This window comes from Chroicocephalus ridibundus, chromosome 16, assembly GCF_963924245.1.
Source record: "Chroicocephalus ridibundus chromosome 16, bChrRid1.1, whole genome shotgun sequence".
Lineage (NCBI taxonomy): Eukaryota > Metazoa > Chordata > Aves > Charadriiformes > Laridae > Chroicocephalus > Chroicocephalus ridibundus.
In genome coordinates this window covers 2,388,339-2,409,208 of record NC_086299.1, presented here as the reverse complement: position 1 = coordinate 2,409,208, position 20,870 = coordinate 2,388,339, and the positions used below count along the sequence as shown (strand labels likewise).

Sequence of the window (20,870 nt, the reverse complement as noted above, 5' to 3'; positions counted from 1 at the left end):
CCTCTACAAGGTGCAGAGCTGTTCCAGAATTGATTCACTTCTGCTGCTTTAGAGCCAGAGATTCCTTCTATCTACTCAATCTTTCATCAAAGCTAGCAGGCCGGATGGGGAACCATCTTCCCAAGTCTGGGGAGGGTGGTAAGTGACTGTGAGGAGGCCTTGTTTAGCAGATTTTCTTAGTAACTGGAATCATGTAGTCATCGCTGGAAAATTGCCCCTGCACAAAGTGTTTTTGCTAATATTAACTTTAGTTCCATCTCAGCTCAATGGAGGGAAAAACTAGAAAGTGCCATAAATTCAGCCGAGCTTGTCAAAGCTGTCAAATTACCACCTGATAAAGCTCCTGCCTCCTAATGATTACAGCCATCAGCCGGAGAGGAAATGTATGCCGATGGGGCTTTCCAGCGACAGCGCCAGGGTTCAACATTGTTAGACTTTTAATGTAGTGTCATCTGGGGGCTCTTTGGCTTCAGTGGAGGGTGAAGCTCTGAGCAGAGTTATTTCTTTAAACAAAAAAAAAAATTAAAAAATCCAAGGATGTAGACTAGCATACTACCCCTCTCTTATCAGCCAGATTAATGCTGACTACTAAATTTTAGTAAAGGTCTTCTTTGGTCCCATTTGTTAGTATTAGGAGTCCATGGAGATAATGTGTTATCGCGTATAAAAGATGCTATTGATTTTCTGTTACTGTTGTCCTGAAATGTGCACAGTGTGTCTATGGAGTAGTGACAATCCTCCATCACTAGCTTTATGGGAAAAGAATGGTTATTGAATCTCTTCCCATAAAATATAATCTCTTTCTCTCTTCCAGAATTTGCCAGCCCCTGTGGGAGTCCCTCGTGTTATCTCTTTGAGAAAATTGATTTTTTTTGTCTCCGCTTTGTACACTTGTGTTTAGTTTTATTTTTAATTTGGCTCATGTGACATGAAATGAAGGCTTCCCTAACGTTAAGTGTGCTTTCTCAGTGTTGTATTGCTTCTTTTTCATATAGGTTAACACTTTCAGAATGTTCTGAAATAAAATAAAGGTATTTGCTCAGTGCAAGCCTCTCTTGTTGCTGGGAATTTTTTTACTCTGGGTGAGTCATTGCCCTGCTGTTTATTTCCAGGCAGGTCTGAGATACTGACAGCTTTTCAGCTGCTTACAGGTAAATTCAGGGTAAGTTTCTAGAGTCAACACAGGCTGATTGATTTCGGATGGATGACACTGTAGCAGAGAACACAACTTGCAGTACTGTCTGCTCAAGGAGCAATGGTCTTTGAACTTGAGCAGTGGTAAAAATACTCTGTCAAATTTGTCCTTTCCTCTGTGTGGCAAATGACTGACGATGGGACTTTTTCCTTTCAGGAAGGAAACAGCAACATGAATTCCTAGATGATGAGTAGGATGCCAAAGCCAGAGATGACAGTGCTCTTGAAGAAATGCTGGGTAGAACAAAAAGGTAAAAGGAACAGCTAATTGAGTCCATTTTGGAGCCTGTGGGACTTCGTGTGGTACCTTCCCTCGTGAGGCGAATGGCACTCCCCCTCAAACCATAGCTGAGTTTTCTGAATTCCCTCCTCCTCCATTTTGCATGAAGTCCCAGTGACGCCTCTCACTCCTGACCTGCTCTTTCTATGCTTAGGTCTTCCCCAAAGCTGCACTGTTCTGTTCCTAAACCCCCTGTGAGGCTTGTACTTTTGAATGTGTCCTAGCATGCACATGCTTGCAGGTCCAGCAGCCTTCTCCTCCTGACCTGCAGCTCACTGCCACGTTAGTCTAGCAATCATAGCAGGTTGTCTGCTGCCGTATTTTGTGGTGAGAGCAAAAAGAGAAATAAGAGATGAACTCAACCAGTTAAATTGCAGACAGTGCCGTTCTCCTGAGGTGATGGTTCAGCGCAGCCATTGCCTGCACCGTCTTCTGACTTAAACCCAGGCAGATACACACAGTTAAAATGTTTGAAATGCGTTGCAAACAAGTTGCCTCCATGAGGACTAAATTGCTTTCTGCTACTCTGATGCTTTTTACTGCATTTTGTGTTAATGCTGTTGAGATGCCCAAAGGAATCGCTTCTTATTGGCTCTTTCATTCTGAGAAATTATCTCTGTAACTGAGTCATGATAGTCCACTTGGGGACTTTGGGAAGCAAGAGGCAGATTTAATCACACCTGCAGAGAGCCGTGCAGTAGAAAAGCCCTCGTTGTACTCATCCAGTGGCAGCAGAAGTGGCTGAAGCAACTGACAAGAAGCAAGAAAATCTTCATTAGTAACGTAATTCTCCTTGGGCTATTTTCATGCTTGTTTGTGGAAGACTGACTTTAATCCCCCAAAAGTCAAAAGCAAACATCCTCCTTGAAAATGTTCAAGGTTTGTAGTAATTATCTGCGTGTCGCCCCCTGCCTCTCGGCTCTTTCTGGCAGGAGGTGTATGGGACAGAAGGGCATTTCTGTGGCAAGCAGAAGATCTTGACCGTACAAGAAGCAGAATAAGGTGTGAATGTGGATATATATAAATAACAGCTCTATTCTGCTGGAAGTGTCATCTTCAAAACAACGAGGGAGGGATTTGCTATAGTTTAGATGTTGGTGCCAGTTCTAATTTTTGTGTGCTGAAACTGTTTCTAATCAAGCCATGGTCTGTCACACAGAGCATTGTGCAGGGCAGGGTTAAGGCTTTTCAATGTGCGAACACCACAGCCTTTCCTGAGGATCATTAGTGCAGTTTTGACAGTGTCAGAAATTATTTCTTCAGGCTGATTCATATTGCTAGGAAATCTTCTGAAAGATCCAGCAATTCTGAATGCACGCTGGGTGTCTGGGAAGGGAGATGCTGGCTTTCTGTTGGCCTTTGGCACATCGTTGTTTCTTACTAAAGTGCAGTTCCTGCAAGAGTATGGCTTAAACCAGCACTCTCGGTGTCTTTGGATCCTTTCAGCCAAGTGCCTGAAGAGCCTGTCTTGGGGACAGAGCTCTGTATTAAGGCATCACTTTCATCTGTCAGAAGCTGTTTTCAGAACACGTAGAGCTTGCCAGAAAGCCAACCAAAGTGTAAACACTTTGAAGATGAGAAACCTATAGGAATTACTTAGACATACCATTTTCCATGGAGAGCCCTCTGGATTTTGTGCAGTGTTGGTGGCTGGAAGCTGGGAACGTGTGTTCTCTACCAGCTGTTCTCTCTCCAAAATTGGCCTCCAACTTGCCTCCAGTAGAAGTCAATGACTTCTCCTGCTATGTCAGTGAGAATATTATTTGGGCTCAATTCTACCGTTTAATTTTGCCTCTATTTAGTAGAATACTTTCCCATTGTTGCCATGATAAGGAGCTGCTCTGGGCGCTACAGGATGTTCTAAAATCCTTGTTATGTTTAGGCCACATGGTGCCACAGGGGAGGAACAACACCAGATTCAACTCTTTTGGTGCAAAAGTAGTAATTTGTCCAATGTCATTTGGAAAATGTGACCATGTTTGAAATACCGTATAAATATATGAAATACAGATTGTTTTTTTTTGAAGTGGTCATAACTTGCATAAGCTATCATATCGTTAAAATATATGATGATATAACTTTGAATTTAATAACCCCAGAGTTAAGAATTCAGGCATACTTAAAACAGTAATTAGCAAATTTCTGTTGTCAATCCATATTTTGGGAGATCTGATAGTTTTGTTCATTCTTTTTCTGCATATGTGTATGTTAAGGCTGTCGCTGTATTCAGTTATTTCTATAAACTCGGCTGGAAATCTGTTATGCTCTTTGAGTTTTGAAATTCTTCACCGTCAATCTGGAAAGCTTTAAGTCTGCTAAAATTGGAGTAGAGTTAGCATTGGCAAGGAGCTGTGTCCTTACGGTTGTGCTGGTTCCCCAGTGCCAGGACTTGTAGCCATGCTCTGTTCTTCCCGCTCGCTGTTGGGGGCCCTGGAGCCCAGCCAGCACCGCTCGGTGGTGGCCCGCGGCACCCTGTGCCTCTGGCATCATGGCAGGCTGGGCGAAACGGACAATGGGAAGTTGGTTTTCGGTATTTACTGCAGTTTTGACAGAGAGCACTACATACACGTTATTTTACTATTCATGACATTAAAGGTTAGCTCAAGGAAGATGCGTGGTGCTATTACTTTAAGGTGGCTAGTGGCCCCTAGCTGTGCTCAAGATCACCTCTGCCAGCTCTGGCATCATGGCACGTGCTGTCAACTCAGCAGTGGCTGGAAAGCTCAGATAGGACCAGGTTTGGCATCAGCATAATCACTTCTGCAGGCATTGTGCTTTGGATGCTGCCAGCTCCTCGCTGTTTCTTCTTTCTTCCAGCACATGGTATTTTGTATGACCTGAGGATAGACAGTTGCCTACTAGACTACCTTGTGGTTTTTGTTTTTTTTCCCCTCAGTCTTGTCAGCATTCAGGTTTTCAGTTGCAGGGCAGCACTGGGAAATGGGTATTCTGTTTTGCTTGCTGTCCTGCTAATGCTTTAGCTTGCTGGAGTCGGTGAGAGGTGGCAGCAGTGGGAGTTAGTGCTGTTAGTCATTCAGGTGACATGGTCTGATAGACAAAGCTCTCGCACTAGTAACGGAGGATGCTTATCTAAGAGAGAGTCGTATCCAGTTGTTCAGGATTGTGTAGCCTCACCTTACCACTTGCTGCAAATTCTCTTACTCAAACGCAGGTGCAGCTTTTCAAAACACCTAATATTATGTTCGTGTTTAGCCTGTCTTGAAGCATACAAGAAAGGAAGGTGAATCACCGCCTTGTATACTTTGATCTTAAAGTTCAGTTTTATTCCTTATCTGTAAGTGGTTTGTCAGACAAAATTTTGTAGTCATTGTATTTGAAGATCTCACCCTTGATGTCAGAGGCAAGGCAGTCGGAGGAGACGCAGTTAGAAATCCTCCATCTTTGAAGTATTTCATTTGGCATAGAATATTTCATGGATCCATCAATCTGAGTAAGCCTGTATCAGGTACTGGTGGCTGGTACTACAGTTGTTGTTACTAGCAGGTAGGGCTCCAAGGTTTTCTTTTGCTTGTGGGGTCTGTTTTGCTTTGTGGTTTTTTTTTTTTTTTTTTTTTCCTCCCCAGAAATTGTGGACATTTTTTACTAGTATAGATTAGTTCCTCAGATGAGCCATGGACAACATTGCGCTGCAAGTTTGGGTGTTCTAGTCCAGATACTTGCTTTCGACAAGCTTGCTATGAGCCATACAAGCACCTTCCGTGCAGATAAACGTCCGGTATCACTACTGAGAACATAAGTTGGAATTTTGATTGTGTGGAAGCTAATGATGAGTATATCAATAACTGCCACATGATTTGTCTGCTCCCAACCGTACTCTTCTTAAGTAAAAATTCGCCCTTTTTGAATAAAAGCTGGCAACTGACTAGCATAAAATAAACAAGCTATTTTTAGAGACAGACAATGTAGCTTTTCCCATAGTAGATGGTGGATACCTGCCACTAAGCACCGCTCGCTTTATGGGATTAGTGTGGTTAACGAGTTGTTTATAATAGTTTAGTAAATAAGGGCTTCTGTAGAGTCAGTGCTTATTTTTCTTGGGTATCCACTCAGGTGACTAATGATACTGGATTTAAAGTTTTCAGATGTGAGAGGTTTAAATCTCAATGTGAGAGGTGTAAAGCATATGTTTGTGTATTGCCGGCATGAAGAACCTTAACATTTTGGCACCTCCCATAATAGAGTGTATCCTATGTGAGGAAGGGAGCGGAACGGAGCTCTGCGGGATTCCACATGCAAGGAGCTTCCCAGCAGTGACGATTCATACTCGGGGACCTTCTGCTTCTTGCATCTTAAACGGTGCAAGAAAGGGAGCAATGTTTTTGGAGCAAGCAAATGGCCAAATGAGGTGGGAAATATTTTGTTTCCAAAATGCCGGGATTATTATAGACAATGATAAGCAATTTGTTAAAAGCAAGCCTTTACATTCTTTCTGATTTCATACCCGAAACTTTGTGGTTAGCCTGCGTAACTGGAAGTCTCTGTGCTGACACGATTGTGCCACACAACACTGGCCGTTGTAGTGAGCCAGTTCCATTGCTGGCACTTACACCTCTGTGTCGTTCATGCAAAACATAATTATTTGGATGGTGATGGGTGCTTGAGGTAGGGGCATAATTCCATCCCTCAGACTTTAACCTTAACTGTAAGGGCTTAATGCCGAATACGCCAGAAGTAAGTGCAGTCCATTAGATTATACTCCCGATCAGCATTTAAATTCGTAGGCAGACCTTGCAGATCCCTTTCTGAAATGTGCCCTTCAGGCTCGTTCTCCAGGTGACTGGCCACTTCCGTTGATCCCATACTAATTTCTGCAACTAGGACATGTTTACTTTTTATACTTCTAGTTGATTTTGATCAATTGGTAGTCCTACAGAAGAATTAACTTATAGTTTTAATATTATTACAAAGCTACTTAATTTTTTTAAGCAGGAAGAGGTGTTATAAAAATTGACATTGTGCAACACTACGTCGCAGGTTTTGCTGTTTAATCGTAGATGGAAGTTGAAAAATACCATTGCAAGTATAAAAGCTAATTCCAATATTAATAGTTCTCTTACAAGTAAAGAGAAGTAATTTTATGCAGAATTATTTTCTTTAGGCATGCTTGCTAATTTTGAATATATCTCCCCCTCTAAGGAGTCAGTGGAAGTTATTTTCAGCAGCATTTTGTGGTTACTCTGGTGAGTTGGTAGTACACGTCTAATCCTTGGGCGGTGCTATAGTGTTGCTCAGTGTCGCATGGTGGGGCCTTTTCAGCACCCTGAGAATGGCGAGGTTGCAGTCATTTGGAGCAAATTTTCAAATGAGCATGACAGGCTGTTCCTAGACGTAAGCACGGATGAAGAGAAGGTCGTGGACTTCATGTGAATATTCAGATGAGGTTATGCTAACTTGTGTTTTTCAAAGATATTGTGAATTGTTTCCCTGGCAGAAATAGCACTTTAGATAAACGTTAAATATAGACTGATGCTGTCAAAAAAAGAGAATGTGTATCACTTATCACCGAAAGTGACACTTCATAAGGACCTTTTTCAATTTACAGTTCAATAAAAAGGGTAATCTGTGTAGGGATATTCTGTCCTTGCCTACAGTTCTGACAGGATCACATTCCTGCTTTTACCTTTCTACTGTCCCAGGCTGAAATACTTCATATTTAACACTCTGGGTTCTATAAATAATTGACGTGCCTGTCTTAGCAACTGCAGATCAGCAGCAAATGGTATTGTTGAATAATAGGGTTCTTCTGCATTCTTTACTCCTTTACATCTTAATTTTCACTCTGCTACTGAGAGTGTAGGAACTGATTTACTCCACTTCAGGGAAAAAAAAGTATTACTCTGCCAGTCCTGCAGGGGAGGAAGTTCAGGGGAAAGTCAAGAACTTGCAAATGAAATCATCTAGTAGACTCTAGCTATTTCTGCACATTTTCGGCATATATTGTTTGTATATATTTCTCATTCCGTGCAACTCTCGTGGGTCATATGGGAGAGAATTGTTTTAATAGTTAGGCAAGGTTTAGGCAAATCTAGAAAGAAAACTCTGCTGTATAGCTAGAACTAATGAGAAATATTAAACCAATCATTTTTGTTTATAAGAACTACTGCGCATCCTTGATGACCGAGAAGGAAGGTTTTGCGTAATAAGGCATCGGTCAGGCACCCAAGAGATAATTTGGGTAGCTGCACTGCCATAGTACCACTGTAAGCAAGTCATGATTGATTCTAGTTTGTGATACTGTAATTATATTTCCATTTGGTTTATCTATTCATAAATAATGATGAAAAAAAGTCAGGGAAGTTCCTTCTCATTGTGAATTTATAGCATGGCAGAACCCAGTCACGGTGGAGTTCTTTAAAAATTTGGCATAATGATTTCAACAATAATGCTTTTTAATTGAAAGCATGAGTGCTCTGTTGTTTGTTAGTGATGCTTCCGTGTTACACATCCACAGAATAAATCACAGGAGCATATGAATAAAGACTTGGTTTGGTAGCTCCAGTCCGGGTTTTTGGGCAGAGGGCAGGGCCTGGGTGGTGCTGTCATCAGAAGGTCCCTGGGAGCAGGCTGACTCAGTTAAATTGGGCTTTGCCTCTGGCTTCCAGTTCCTGAATCTATGTGGCTTTGAACACCTCCTGCCTCTGTTACCGTCATCAATTTCTCTTCCTTCTTTCTCCTTTTGTCCTTCCGTTGTTGTCTTCCATTACTCATTCTTCTGTTTTCAGTGCCTGAGGCTGACATTTTCATACCTTGGTGACTAAAGTTTGGCTTCTAAATCTGTATTTATTCAGTTAATATAGACAGCAGCCCAATTTCAGAACAGTTAAGATATTTGTTTAAAAGTAGGAACAGAAATTCAGAGCATACCTTTAGGGATCTTAGACTTAAGCGTACTTTCCCGTTATTATTTGCTTCAACTATCGCTAGAGATACCAAACTAACCTGAAGATTATGCTATCTTGTACATGTTGAGGGGAAAATAAGAATTATGGAAAATGGCCTTTTCCTCGTGTAATATGGGTTACTCTGTGGGTTTCTGCGAACGCTGTGGGCTGGGATTCAGTGAGCTGGCACTGCCACCTTTGTCAAGCAGCGTTTCCTGGCCGGTCCCGAGCTGGGAACTGCTCATCTGCTGCCCAGAACAGAGCCAGCGGGGGAGCAGCGCTGTGCACGATTGCTTTGCATTACTGATTCTGTGTAGGATTTACACTTTCTCCTTGCTTCTTAAGGAATAAGTGCAGCTTTGCATACCAGCAGGGGAGAGGGGTTGGGATGTGGGGGAAAAACATTCCCAGAGAGCAGCAGCCAGGCTATACAGCTTGTTACAGGATGATGACAGCTTAAAAAAAACCAACATCCTTCCATGTACCTTATTGAAGACTGCACTGAAGCTATAACTGGGGCTACCATGGATGACAGTCATATTACCTCCTTAAACTAACTAACTTGATTGTCTTCTTGTAACAGAAAGCAAAGAGAAATGTCCTGAATATACTGTAGGAAATTGTCTTTACTAAATCTAGCCCAGCATTTATGAGCATTGTATATATTATTTGATTTTTCCAGAATTACATAAATGGGGGGAAAAGACTGTTAATGTAAGTTGACTACCAGAGTAAATCACAGCCTGATTATTTTTTTTTTCTGGCTAAAATTAGAATTTGATGTAATGGTCAATAGACATTTTCTTTAATTTTTGAGACATAATTTCTAATAGCTAATTCAAACAAATTGGACAAAGTTGCTGCAGAATTGAAAAAATAAATTATCTGAGTTTTATGGTGACTTAGTGGTAAATCCCCTTAGTTGGAAGCTTTAATTTACCTCATATTTCAATTTTTTTCTCCTCTAACTGGCTTGTGGGTGTATATTAGAGCAAAATAATTGTTATTTTCTTAGTGCCACCAAGGTGCTTTGGAGCATGAACCAAAGTGAAGACAGAACCTGCCCAGTTCTCGCGGAGAAGTAAAGGACTAAGGACCGCAAAGGGAGGAACAACGGGGCTTGTGGCAGAGGCAGCATGCCGCAGCACACGGCATGGCAGGCATTCTTCCCTGGCATTGCTGACACAGCAAAATGCAGGAGGTTGGCACCCACGTAAGTCAGTTCTGAAGTTGTTTGACATTTAACCAGAACAAATTGGGCTCCAGCTTTTCAACCCCCCCAGGCTGCCACGTGTTTCCCTTCTGTGGTCGGTGCCAGTGTGGAGTAACAAAGCATTTTTGCCCTTGTTCTTGGTTAAACAAGTAAATACTGCATTTAGTGTTGAGGCTACTGGCTTAAATATCTACAAAAACTTCATGAGGCGTTGCACAGCACAAACATCTTTCCTCCAGGGTCTGTTAAAATGGTTTAGGCTCTGGAGTTATGCTTCAGTTTAGTCTGGTGTGAATTCCCTAGAGCCAACAGAGTTTTACTAGAGATTATTTGAATGTAGTGTTTGTATTTCTAAGGGAAATAAGTGGGCTCAGAACTGCAGAAGGAACGGGGAGAAGAATGTATCCAAACCCCAGCCTATGGAGGATGACAGAGTTCAGCCTCCTGCTGGGTAGTATGCAGTTTCATCCATTCTGAGTGTAGCCAGTATCTCTGGTTCCTAGTAATGTATATTCTTCAACTTCCACACATTATTTTGGGCAAGTTATTTGGATGGCACAGCCCTAAACAGAGCATGTTTCTCTGAGAACCTTTCTGAAGAAATGCATGTGTTTTGGGATATTTATCTGGTTTTGATGAACTTGGGAATTGGCAGTTATACTTCACAAAAGCAGTAAAGTGTTGTGAAGTAACAGTGGATTTGTACCTACACATTGACTTGGCTAAGTCTTGGGTTTGTGCCTAGAAGAAACTGCTTTTGATTCTGTAAGTGGAGAGAGGAAAGGGCAAAACCATTTCATTTCTATCAGTGAGGTGGTTTTTTTTTTTTTTTAAGCATCTCTTCACACTTTTAAGAGTATTTTTGTAAAAACACTTGGCATTCCTTGCTTTTAAATCATGGAGTAACTCTGTGCAAACAATTCAAAAGAAATGGGGTTCCAACATTGTCATTATAGCTATTAAAACTGAATTGTTTTGCTTTTTGATGCTTGCCATAGCAACGGTGGATGTATAATTTGCTGAATATCCATAACAGGATATTTGAATGTATTCTTTACAGTTTTACTTCTGCATATAAGTAACATGCCAAATCATCACATTAACCCAATTAACCAAGCCAGACCCACATCTGCCATGGAATGACAATGAAGATTTCTTTTTTTTTTTTTGAAGAACCTCATATTTCACCTGTCTCTTAACAACAAAACCCAAACACCGTACATCAGAGTAGCAGCAGCTTTTATCAGTACACTGTTAAAAATTATTCATGATTCAGATGGCAAAAAAGCCTGGCACATCTACTTCCTCGCCGCTTATCAGCTGGAGGTAGCTCTGTGTTTGTGCCCCTGGAAAGGTAAGACCGAGGCAGTTTATCCTGTTCCATACATGCACAGAATCTTTTGCAGTTCAGTACCTCTGTGCCTTAATAGCGATTAGACCTCTGATTTTTAAACAGTGGGGAGCTGGGAAACTTGAAAGATACCAGCAGCACTTCAATTCAAATGGCTTTTTTCTTATCATTTTATTGCACAAGAAATTAAATGAAAATATTTGTGACTTTGCTGGCATGTTTGATGAAAAGTCCATGTTCAAATAGCATCCATAATATTACATAGATCACATTGCTGTAATAACCTATAGGCTACTGTTAAAATTACGTATGGTTTCAGGTATATAAGATTCAGTTTATTAGGGTTTTTTTCCTCCTGGTAGAAAAGCTTATATTGAGGAAGAGAATAAGTTCATTAGCCATATGTAGCAGTGTTCATACAGTACTTTGATAACCCCTTAAAAATGCCTTACTCGTCCTCATCCACACAAATTCTCATCATCTTTGCAGACCAGGAAGGATCTAGAAAGCCAGACAGTGCCCCAAAGACACTCTGCAGAGCAGGCTGCACGCTCCTGTAGGGCGAAGGTGGGTTGTGTGCGTTCTGGAAGTGGAGCTGTTTCCTCCTTCCCCAGACTGTAACGGCTGAGAGAAGGCAGCTGGCGTCCTGAACAACCTTGTCAATCAGAGCACATGGACCTCATTACTCTAATGAGCCATAGAGGCACATAAGGAACTACTTGAGCTTTGGAGAGAAGAGAGAGATGGACACTCTTGTGTACACATGTAGCTGATTTTGCATTTAATTATGTTTCTGGGTGATCTCAAGGTCTAACCCCATGTGGAGTACCTTATGGTTATTTGTTCTCAAGAGTATGTAAGTGAACAATGCAGCGAGGGTTATGACCAAAATAAATGGTTGTGCTTGTCTCCCTGCGAAGAATGGAAAGACTGTTTGTGGCAACAGTTGCTCCTGCGTACTTGGGAGCGGGCTGGGTTCCTAATGGCGTTTCAGCCGCAAGCACTGGTGTCTGCAGAACCAAATCCACACAGTTCTCCGACATAATTGTATTTGGTAGCAGAGTGAGAGTCACAGAATCACAGAATGTGTTGGGTTGGAAGGGACCTTTAAAGGTCATCTAGTCCAGCCTCCCCTGCAGTAAGCAGAGTCCTTGTAACTTGGAGGAGATGCATTAGCTCCACTGTTTCTCTCGTCTCCTTTTCATTATCTAGTCTTGGCTGAATATCCATGTGGAAGCTCCAGCTCCTTCAGAATCCCAGCCTGAGGTTAATCCTGGGCAGGAGACTGACGTGGCTGGAGGTGAGCTGGTTGAGGGCAGAGAGGCAGTGGGTAGATTGGCACGCTGAAGGCACTGTGGGCTCTGCTTCTGGGCTAATCCTGGTGCCTGTTTCTTGCTGGAGAAGCGATGGCAAGGCAGATCTCTGTCCGTAGGGGGTGGACACTGGCACCTGCTGCTCCCTAGGGAGCACTGGGAATGGGTTCCACACGGGCTGGCCCTCCGCGTTTAGTGAGATGTCACCTAAACATCCGGTACTTGCATGAGAAAATGGTCTTCCCTCTCTTAACAGCATAGGGATACCTGGTTTAATCTAGAATTCCTTTTTTGCCATAATACAAACTGTGAGGAGCACCAGCTGTATGGCTGCCTCATGTCTCTGCTCAAAGTGTATGGATCATCTTGGAAGAATATTCAAGGAGAGACATAAATTCCCTAGAACTCATTAAGAAAATGATAGCTCTTTCCCAGCATGGCAGCTAGAAAAGTTTCCAGTGTATCTTGAACAGCTGAAGGAAACAATTATCATAGCAGATCCTGTAGCTGCATTAATATTTGTGTGTATTCATAGGCCAGAGTATACTAGACGAGCTTTGTGGCCGTCGGGAGTGAGCCTGTCATTCTAGAGCCTCTTCCTCAATGTGCCTTTCACGCTCCATGAGATTAGCAGCCACTGAAAATAGGAAAAAGGAATTTTCCTTTCTTCTGTCTTAGAAGAGACCCATCACAACGTACTGCTCTTTCGTCTTGGCTCGGGGATGGCTTTGGTCCTTCGCAAAACCAGAGGGCCAACAGGTCTTTTAAAGGAGTTCCACTCTCATGAGGATCTAAGGGAAAATATCCTTTTTGCGTGTTTAGTCACACACATCAAAGGAAACAACCGTTTCCATCTTCATTTGCATTGTGCCGGCATTAGATGTGGTCCAGTTACACGGAGCTCTGCTTGAGGAGGCAGAAGTGCCAGGACTTTTCAAGCTTTGACAGAGATGGGGAGAAAACTTGGCCAGGCAAAGAATCCATCGCTCTTCCAAGGCGCTTTCTGTTTTGAAAAGGACAGAGTGATTTACTTGGTTCCCTGGGGGACTCTGCAGCTGACGCTCCCGAGGCCCTGGCTGGGGGTGGCACAGCCGCAGTTGGGTGCTGCTCAGGCTCAGGGCCCCCTCGGACGTTCCCCATCGCCCGGCCAGCGCAGACCCGGGTTCTGCAGAGTGCGGATCTCCCCTCGTCCTGCCCGGAGCTGCCGCTTCTGCCTTGGCGTTGCCCAGCCCAGCCCGTCGCTCCGCCAGGGGAGCGGGGGCTCGGCCTTCGCACAGGGTGGGGAAACGGGAGGATCCCCGGTTCAGCCCCGGGGCCGGTTGCACAGGGCTCTGCGGGGCCGGGGAGTCCGTCCCGGCTCCGAGCGGGGCGCGGGCTCAGCGCCGGCGTTACCGGGGGATGGGGGAATCGCGGGCTTTCAGATCGGCCTTTGTAAAAACGGTTCCTGAGCCTCTCCCAGCTGCGGCGGCGTTTCCCCACTCGAGAACACACCGCAGCTCCGGCCTTTCCGCTCCAACGCGGCGGCTCGAGAGCGCTCCGCCGGCCGGCGGGGCCCCTCCGCCACCGGTGTCGCCGCCCTCCCGGCGAGCCGCGGAGGAGGCTGCCACCGCCGGCGCGTTATCTGCGTACGGGCGGACCGGGAGCCCCCCGACGCGGCACAGGGTCAGCGGGCTCTCGCTGCGCCGCGGAAGGGGCGGCCGGGCGGGACCGGCGCCGCTGCCCCCGCTACCTGCGGGACCGGGCCGGGCCGCGGGGCTGCCCCCGCCGGGCGGGCGGGGAGGGGCGGGGCGTGCCGCCCGCCGCGCCAATCGGCGGCTTTGTTTAGGGTTACAGGGCGCGGAGGGGGCGTGCGCCCGCCGGGGCCGCCCGCAGCCAATGGACAGGGCGGGGGGCGGGGGCGCCGGCGGCCGCCCGGCTCGCCCGCCCCATTGGTCCCGCGCGCCGTCACTCTGGCGGGGAGCGCTGGTCATTGGCTGCCGGCGCCGGCGGCCCCGTGCGTCAATCGGCGCGTCCCGTTTCCTCCGCGGCGCGGTTGGCTCTGGCGGCCGTCAGTAAAGCGGCGCCGCTTCCCGAGTGGCATCTGCAGCCGTCAGTCAAGCGCCTCGTCCCGCCCTCCTCGTCTTCCCGGCGCCGCCGCTGAATGGCTGCGCCGGGTGTCAGTGAAGCGCTGCGGCGCTCCCATTGGCGGGGCGGGCTGTCCGTCGCGCCCATCCCCTCCGGGCGCCCGCCCTCCGCCCGCCGCGATTGGCCGCGGCGGGTGTCAGTGCGGCGGCTCCCCCAATGGGCGGCGCGGGGTGTGCGCCGTGCGCGCGGGGTGGCCGGCCCGGCGGCGGCGGCGGCGGCAGCGGGAGGAGGCGGCGCGCGCCTGGGTCCCGGTCGCGAGGAGGCGGAGGAGGATGTGGCGCGCGGAGGGGAAATGGCTGCCGAAAACAAGCCGGAAGGTGAGAGCGCGGCCGGGCCGCCCCCCGCCCCGCGCCGCCGGGCCGCGCCGGGCCCGCCCGCCGCCGCCGCCGGGCTGTCGGCGCGCCGGGCCTCCCGCGCCGCCCCCCGCCCCTGCCCCCGCCGCGGGGCGGCGGCGGAGGAGGCCGGGCCGGGCCGCGCGGCGCGAAGTTTGGCGGCGGCGGGCGCCCCCGCGGGGCCGGGCCGGGGCGGCGGACAGGCCATGTGCGGCGGGCAGGCCGCGTGGCGCCGGGGCCGCGGCGGCCGGGCCGGGCCGGGCCAGGCTGGGGCACGGGCACGCCTCCCGCCGCCCGCCGGCACGTGCCCGCCCGCCGCCAACATGGAGGCTGCGGCGGCGGGGCCGGCGCAGGGCGCGGCGCGGGGCTCCGGGCCGCCGCTCGCCGCTGATGGCCTGGGCCCGCCGCCGCCCGGGGTCACGCCGCGCCGGGCCGGGCCTGGCCGCGCCGCCCCCGTCGCCCTCCTCCCCGCTCCCCTCCCCCCCCTCCGGCGGCGGCGGCGGCGGCGGCGGCGCACGTGCCTCGCGGGCGCGCGCCCGTCACGAGCGGGGCGGCCTCGTCCGCGGCCCCGCCGCACCGGGGCCTCCGCGCTGGCGGGCAGCGGGCGGGCCGGGGGCGGGCGCTACCGGGGCGGGCGGAGCGGCGGGCCCGGGGGAGAGCGAGCCGAGGGGAGGGCCCGGTCCGCCCCGCCCCGCTCGCCCCTGCCGGCCGCGGGAAGGGGGGGACCGGGGCGCCCAACTCCGGGCCGAAGTTGCCGTCGCGGCGGGGAGCCGGGCGCGGCGTGTCCGCAAGGGGGAAGCGCTGCTCCGCCCGCCGCCCCCCCGCCCCCCCGCCGGCGGGAGCGCGGCGCCGGGCCCGGGGGGGAGCGGGGCGGTTTCCCGGGGCCCGCTCGCCCCGTAGTTAGTATTTTCTGGTATTTAACTGAAGTTTGTCCGAGCAGGCCGGCGGGAAGCGCTCGCGGCGGCTCCGGGCCCCGCCGCCGGGACCGGGATGGCGCCCTGGGACGGGACGGGCATCGCCCCGGGCGGTGCTTGAGGCAGCCGGGGCTGGTGCGGCCGGTACCGGTGTCAGAGCCTCCATTTTACCGGGGAGGGGGGATGGTTGGTATCCCGCACTAACCCCTTGCGTAACTGAAACCGGGTACGTTTCACTGGTGCCTCAGGAATCGCTCTGGGTGTAGTTGGGCGCCTCAAATATCTGTATTTAATTGGGCTAGTCTTTTTTTCTTTTCTTTATTTGCTATAACAAGCGCATTTCCTCCCTCTTCCTCACTTGCACTCTTTACTTGGAAACCCCTCAGGATTCCGGGGTTGTTTTCCCACCTCTTCGTCTGGATTTTTGCTCAAAGTGCTTTGGGACTGTCTCTTTTTTTTTTTTTTTTGGTTTCTTTTAATTTAGCGGCCGTAGAGCCTATGGTAGGCACGGCTACCTTTGCTTTGCTGTTTCCCTGCACCTTGTCCAGCATCATGAACACTGAGTGCCCTGCAAAAATGTAAATTTTAAGTAGTAGTGGTGATTATGAGTGTTGTCAGCTTCATCTTTTATTAATCTCTTTGATGCTTCCAAATTCATTAGTTCCATCTTCCCTGTGCTCTGGAAAGCGCTGGGCTTCATTCTTCTCTCATTTACATTGAAGTAAATGATTAATTCCACTGGAGTGGTAAAATGCCAACTGGTGAACAGGGGTGTAAGTGAGAAGAGAATTAGTGTCTACCTGGAGTTGCAGCTCAAACTGTGAAGTTTTGGTTCTTCAGCGGATGAAAGCGCTGTCACCAAACGCACTTGGGCTTCACTCTGTTTTGGGGCTTCCTGTGCTACGGCACAATGACGTTTTTTCTGCGTAAAGCACGGCTTTCAGTATGCTCGTTGCTCTGAGGCCGTGGCTTTGCAGGGCCGTGCAGGTCAGTGCTCCTTGACTTGGAAGGTAATTTGGCCTTTCTGCTTGTTATCTAATGCAACTTTTGTCATGTTTCGTATTGGAAACTGGTTTTTGTGGGCCATTGAGGTGTGTTCTTGCTGAGGTGATGGCTCGGCAGCAGTGTTTGCTGTTGTAACGTAGCTGGAGCATCAGCTTCTGTGCCCAGTGCTGAAACGTGTCACCGGCCGGTCACTGCTCTGCACCATGCGTGGCACCGGCGGCACGGCTGCGGTGGGAGCCAGGCGTCCTCGGCTTGGCACCGGCGGCTGGGTTGTTCTCGTAGTAATCGCGGAGCAGCTCCCTGCGCTGACCTAGTTCTGTGGTATATTTTCAGGGAGGCAAGATATAAACCATTCATTCCTTAAACTTAAACTCCGCCTGTCAGAAACTTAAATGGGAATCGTTTTAAAGCGTGATTCAAGACAAGTGTTTCACCAGTAGTACAGATGCTGGAGGAGAGAATGCAAGTAGCTTTAGGTTTTTGGTACTTTAAAACCCAAAGTTAAATGGCAGCTCGCGGTTAGTTGCGTGGAGAAGCACTGCTTTATTGGGGACCAATCTGGTCCATCCACCCGATGTGGCACAGGAGAATCGAGCCCCGTGGACATCCACAAGCGGCTCTGCAGACCCACCTGGGCTCGGAGCTGCCCCACCAGGCGTCGGTGGGGGCTGCTGGTGCCCAGCTGGCAGCGGAGCAGCCTCGGTGGTAGGTGGGGGTTGAAACGTGGCTGGTGTCTCTGCTCCCCGCCTGCAGGAGAGGCTTCCACGTCCTGGAGAACCTGGGTGAGTTCCCTCTTTTCTGGTTTCCTTAGGCAGGATGAAGCTGGGCTCCGTGGCCGAACAGCTCTGACCATTCCTGCAGCACAGGGTTTGTGGCTCTTGTAGTTTCTCACCCGTTTTTTGTGTCTGGAGTGAAATGGCAGCACTGCCCCTTGGAGGTGCCGCCTTGGCAGCTGTGATGGGCTGTGAACTTGATCGGGGTGGGGGCTCGTCGTTAAATTAAAAAAAGAAAGTTTTTAAAAAGTTCAAAATAGAATGAGCATAGAGAACCTTTATTTGTGTTTCTGCGTATTCTCATGGACAGGTATCTGAAACCAATGGCTTTAGAGCAATGCCCGTGTATTTAAATGGTGTGGCTGGCGCAGGAGCTGGGCACTACATTTGTGTTCCCCGCTAAGGTCGGTCGGAGGCGGTCGTCAAATGTTACGCCCGTGAATGCAGGTGGGGCCAAGGGGTGGGAAAGGGGAGGTGGAACTTCTCCCGGTGATGCCCAGGTGAGCCGGGGACGGCGGGGGGGATTCTGGCAGCATTTCTGGGTTTGCCGTTGATACTGACCGGGAAGGAAGGGAGAGCTTCAGAGATTACTGAATGCCAGAGGCTGTTCTGGTAACATACCTTTTAAAAACAAAACATTCTTGATTTGGTTGTTAAACAGCAAATATTTACTTCCCTCTGCGGAAGTGTTGCATAACATTTTATTACTTAAACAAACCTGAGCTTATTGTGAGCGTGATGGATTGGATTTTGTGCTGCGCCCTCGGTACTGCTGTCCGTCTTGGCACAGTTGGACTGTCAGGGTGGAGAGGCAGGGTTTGACACCTGGAATTTTTGCTGAATTTCAGCAGTTGGGATTTTACCAAAATTTCTGTTGTCAGAGACTGTAGCAAACTGCTTTTAGTGACGTTTCTGGACCCACTCAGAGGGCTGTGAGCCAGCAGGATGGTTTCAGAGAGCAGACCTGATGTGCTCTTGTCCAAACTACACGTGTGTGAGAGATCATTTTTTTTGGAGTCCTCTTGGTATTCTAACCGTTTTACGCACAAGACTCCTGGTGTAAGGCATGGGGCTTGTTCAAAGCTCAGGTTTTTTAATCCAATTCCCCATCTCTTGTTAATGGTTTTCCCAAACACTTTGGCTCAAAGGGGTTTGGTTTACTTGTGTGGGTTTTTAAAGCTACTTCTGTGGGAGGCTTTCCTACAGATGTTGTAACTCGGGTTTCATTTCACGTGTCGGGAAGCAGTGGAAGGATTATGTATGAGTAAGGTTAAAAGAAATGTTTTTAAAATTCAATCTTTCAAGACTTGTTGCTAACTTTACTAACGTTTTTAAACGGTTCTTCTCAAACATGCAGTTTTTTAAAGCCCTGCTTAGAAAGATGTATGTCAGCGGCGGAAGGGGCGATGGCTGTCCTACCTCTCTGTCCAGGCAGCCTTCAGAAAGCAGGAGCTGGAATGTGACCTTCCTTTTTTAGTGTCCCTTCTGTCTCTGCTTCAATAAACCAAATATATCTGCAGGGAAAGAAAAAAAAACAAAAAAAACCAAACCCAAACCTTTCCATGGAGCGAAATGAGGCTGGTGGAGTGTGTTGTGGAATACAGTGCCGGTTAATTAAAATGCAGTGCTTCCAGCAGCTTCTTGCGTCTTCAGTGCTTCCTGGCTTCCTCTTCCACACCTTGCTGAGGTTTTCCTTTTCAGTTTTTTCCCCTCACTTCGTGTCCTGTTTTCACCGCCTGTGGCTTCCTGTGTCCCTTCAGCCCTGTGTTGTGTTCACCCTGTTTTAAACACGGGTTTTGAAGGATGAGCACGCCTGTGGGTGCTGGCTTTTGTCTTGACCCCAGTGTTTTGGGGTGCAGCACCCTCTTCCTGGGGCGATGCTGTCGGTGTGGCTCCGTACCAAGGGGCAGTGATGGCACTGGGTGAGCAAGAGCAAACTCCCGTTATCACTGGGAACGGAGGGCTCAGTGTCCTTCGCCTGCTCTTGTCTCTTCAAGGGGTTGTGGGGTTCTTGCCCTGCTCTTCAGTTTAAGGGTTTTTGGGGTATTTTCCTGCCAGCTCTCCAGGTAGGTTTCCAAACTCGAACCGTTCATAGTTTAAAAAAAAAAAAAGTAAAAATCTCGGTGGCTGGTGGCTGCCAGAGTGTAGGCTCAGAGTAAGCAATTTCACTAACCTTAGCCAACACTTCGTGACTCCTGGAAAATTTGTTGTAGCGTTGAGAACTTTTGTAGTATTGAAAACTGTATAAATGGGTGGTTTATTTTTGCTTGGCTTGGCTAATGATATGCATCTCTCCTTAGTTTCACTGCAGTTGAATTTGATGATGTATTTTTAGTGAAAACCAAGGGACGAGGGAACTGATGACAGGTCTAAAACAAATGAATTGTTGGCGACCATGAGCAATGGTCTAATCATTCTGTTGCACTCGTCATACTTAAATGCAAGACGGTGAAAATCACGCATGAGCACGCTTAGGAGCTGCAGGAGAGAGTTGAAGCGACTGCACTGTTTTAGCGCTCCTGAAGATTGCGTTTAAAATAGTTACTTTTGTGCATCTTCTGAATTTGACCAAATCCTGCTGTCTTGTATGGTTAGCAGGTGCTTTCAGCCGCCTGCGAAGCGGGGAGAGAGGAAGGAGCCTGGGAAATAGAGGAGCCCATTTTGTTGGCTGGGGGAAGCAGCCTCCTAAGTGCTGAGCCCAGTGATAAATGTACAGCATAAGAAATAAATAGCTAATTGTGTAAACCAGACCTTTGCAACCAGCACTTGGGCTTTCATTAAGAAGAATTGTGCTATCAACTCTTCCCCTAAACGTGCCATTTGCAGTTTTACGTAAGTGTGTTGTTTAGTTGGATTCAGTTATGGAATGTGAAGAAAGTTTCTGCTGTGTGAAGAGGACACAGTAACTTCCAAGTAGAGCGTTGTTGGTTGAGAACCCGGAGGATAATACGCAGCACCAGAGTTTCAGCTATATTTGTATTTCCTACAGTTTTAGAATGGTTTGTAGAGCTTGTCGTAGCAACAAAGTGTTTATCACAAATATTCCAAGCAACTAGGCTAGATTCAGTAAATGACTAGAGGAAAATTACTTCCTTGGTCATCCTTGATATTACTACCATTCCTAGGACTTCCCCATCCTTCCTAGTTTTCCTCGCTCCTCCTGTTTCCCTGCAGGCAGCAGCTCTGCGTGTGCTGGCTTGTGTCTCATCCCCTCTTGCTCCGATATCATGTTTTTTGCCATTGCTCAAACGTTTACCCTTTTCCTGCATCCCCCCTCGGCCCCCGGGTGGCTCCTGGGGCTGCCCGCGTCCTTCCCGGCGCAGGATGGGGACACCTTTCCTTGGCCAGTGGCTGAGCCGGGTGCTGGGACGGCAGCGCCGAGAGCTGGACCTGGTTATCTTATCTCAGCCGCCCTCTATTGATATTTAGAAATCTGCTTTTGTTGCCAAGAGATTTACAACTGTAATCG

General features: G+C 48.2%; 1 protein-coding gene across 6 annotated transcripts in view; it reads left to right on the top strand.

Annotated features, from left to right (window-relative positions):
• CAMTA1 (calmodulin binding transcription activator 1) overlaps positions 1–20,870 on the top strand; it is a 295,455-nt gene that overhangs the window by 2,714 nt on the left and 271,871 nt on the right. For 5 of the 6 annotated variants that reach the window (XM_063353609.1, XM_063353605.1, XM_063353607.1 and 2 more), the window contains exon 2: positions 1,352–1,445. In XM_063353609.1, coding sequence (XP_063209679.1) covers positions 1,379–1,445 — 67 coding nt within the window. In that variant the 5' untranslated portion in view covers positions 1,352–1,378. Of the gene's footprint in view, positions 1–1,351; positions 1,446–14,525; positions 14,695–20,870 lie in introns of those variants that run through there. The other variant, XM_063353606.1, reaches the window with a different exon arrangement.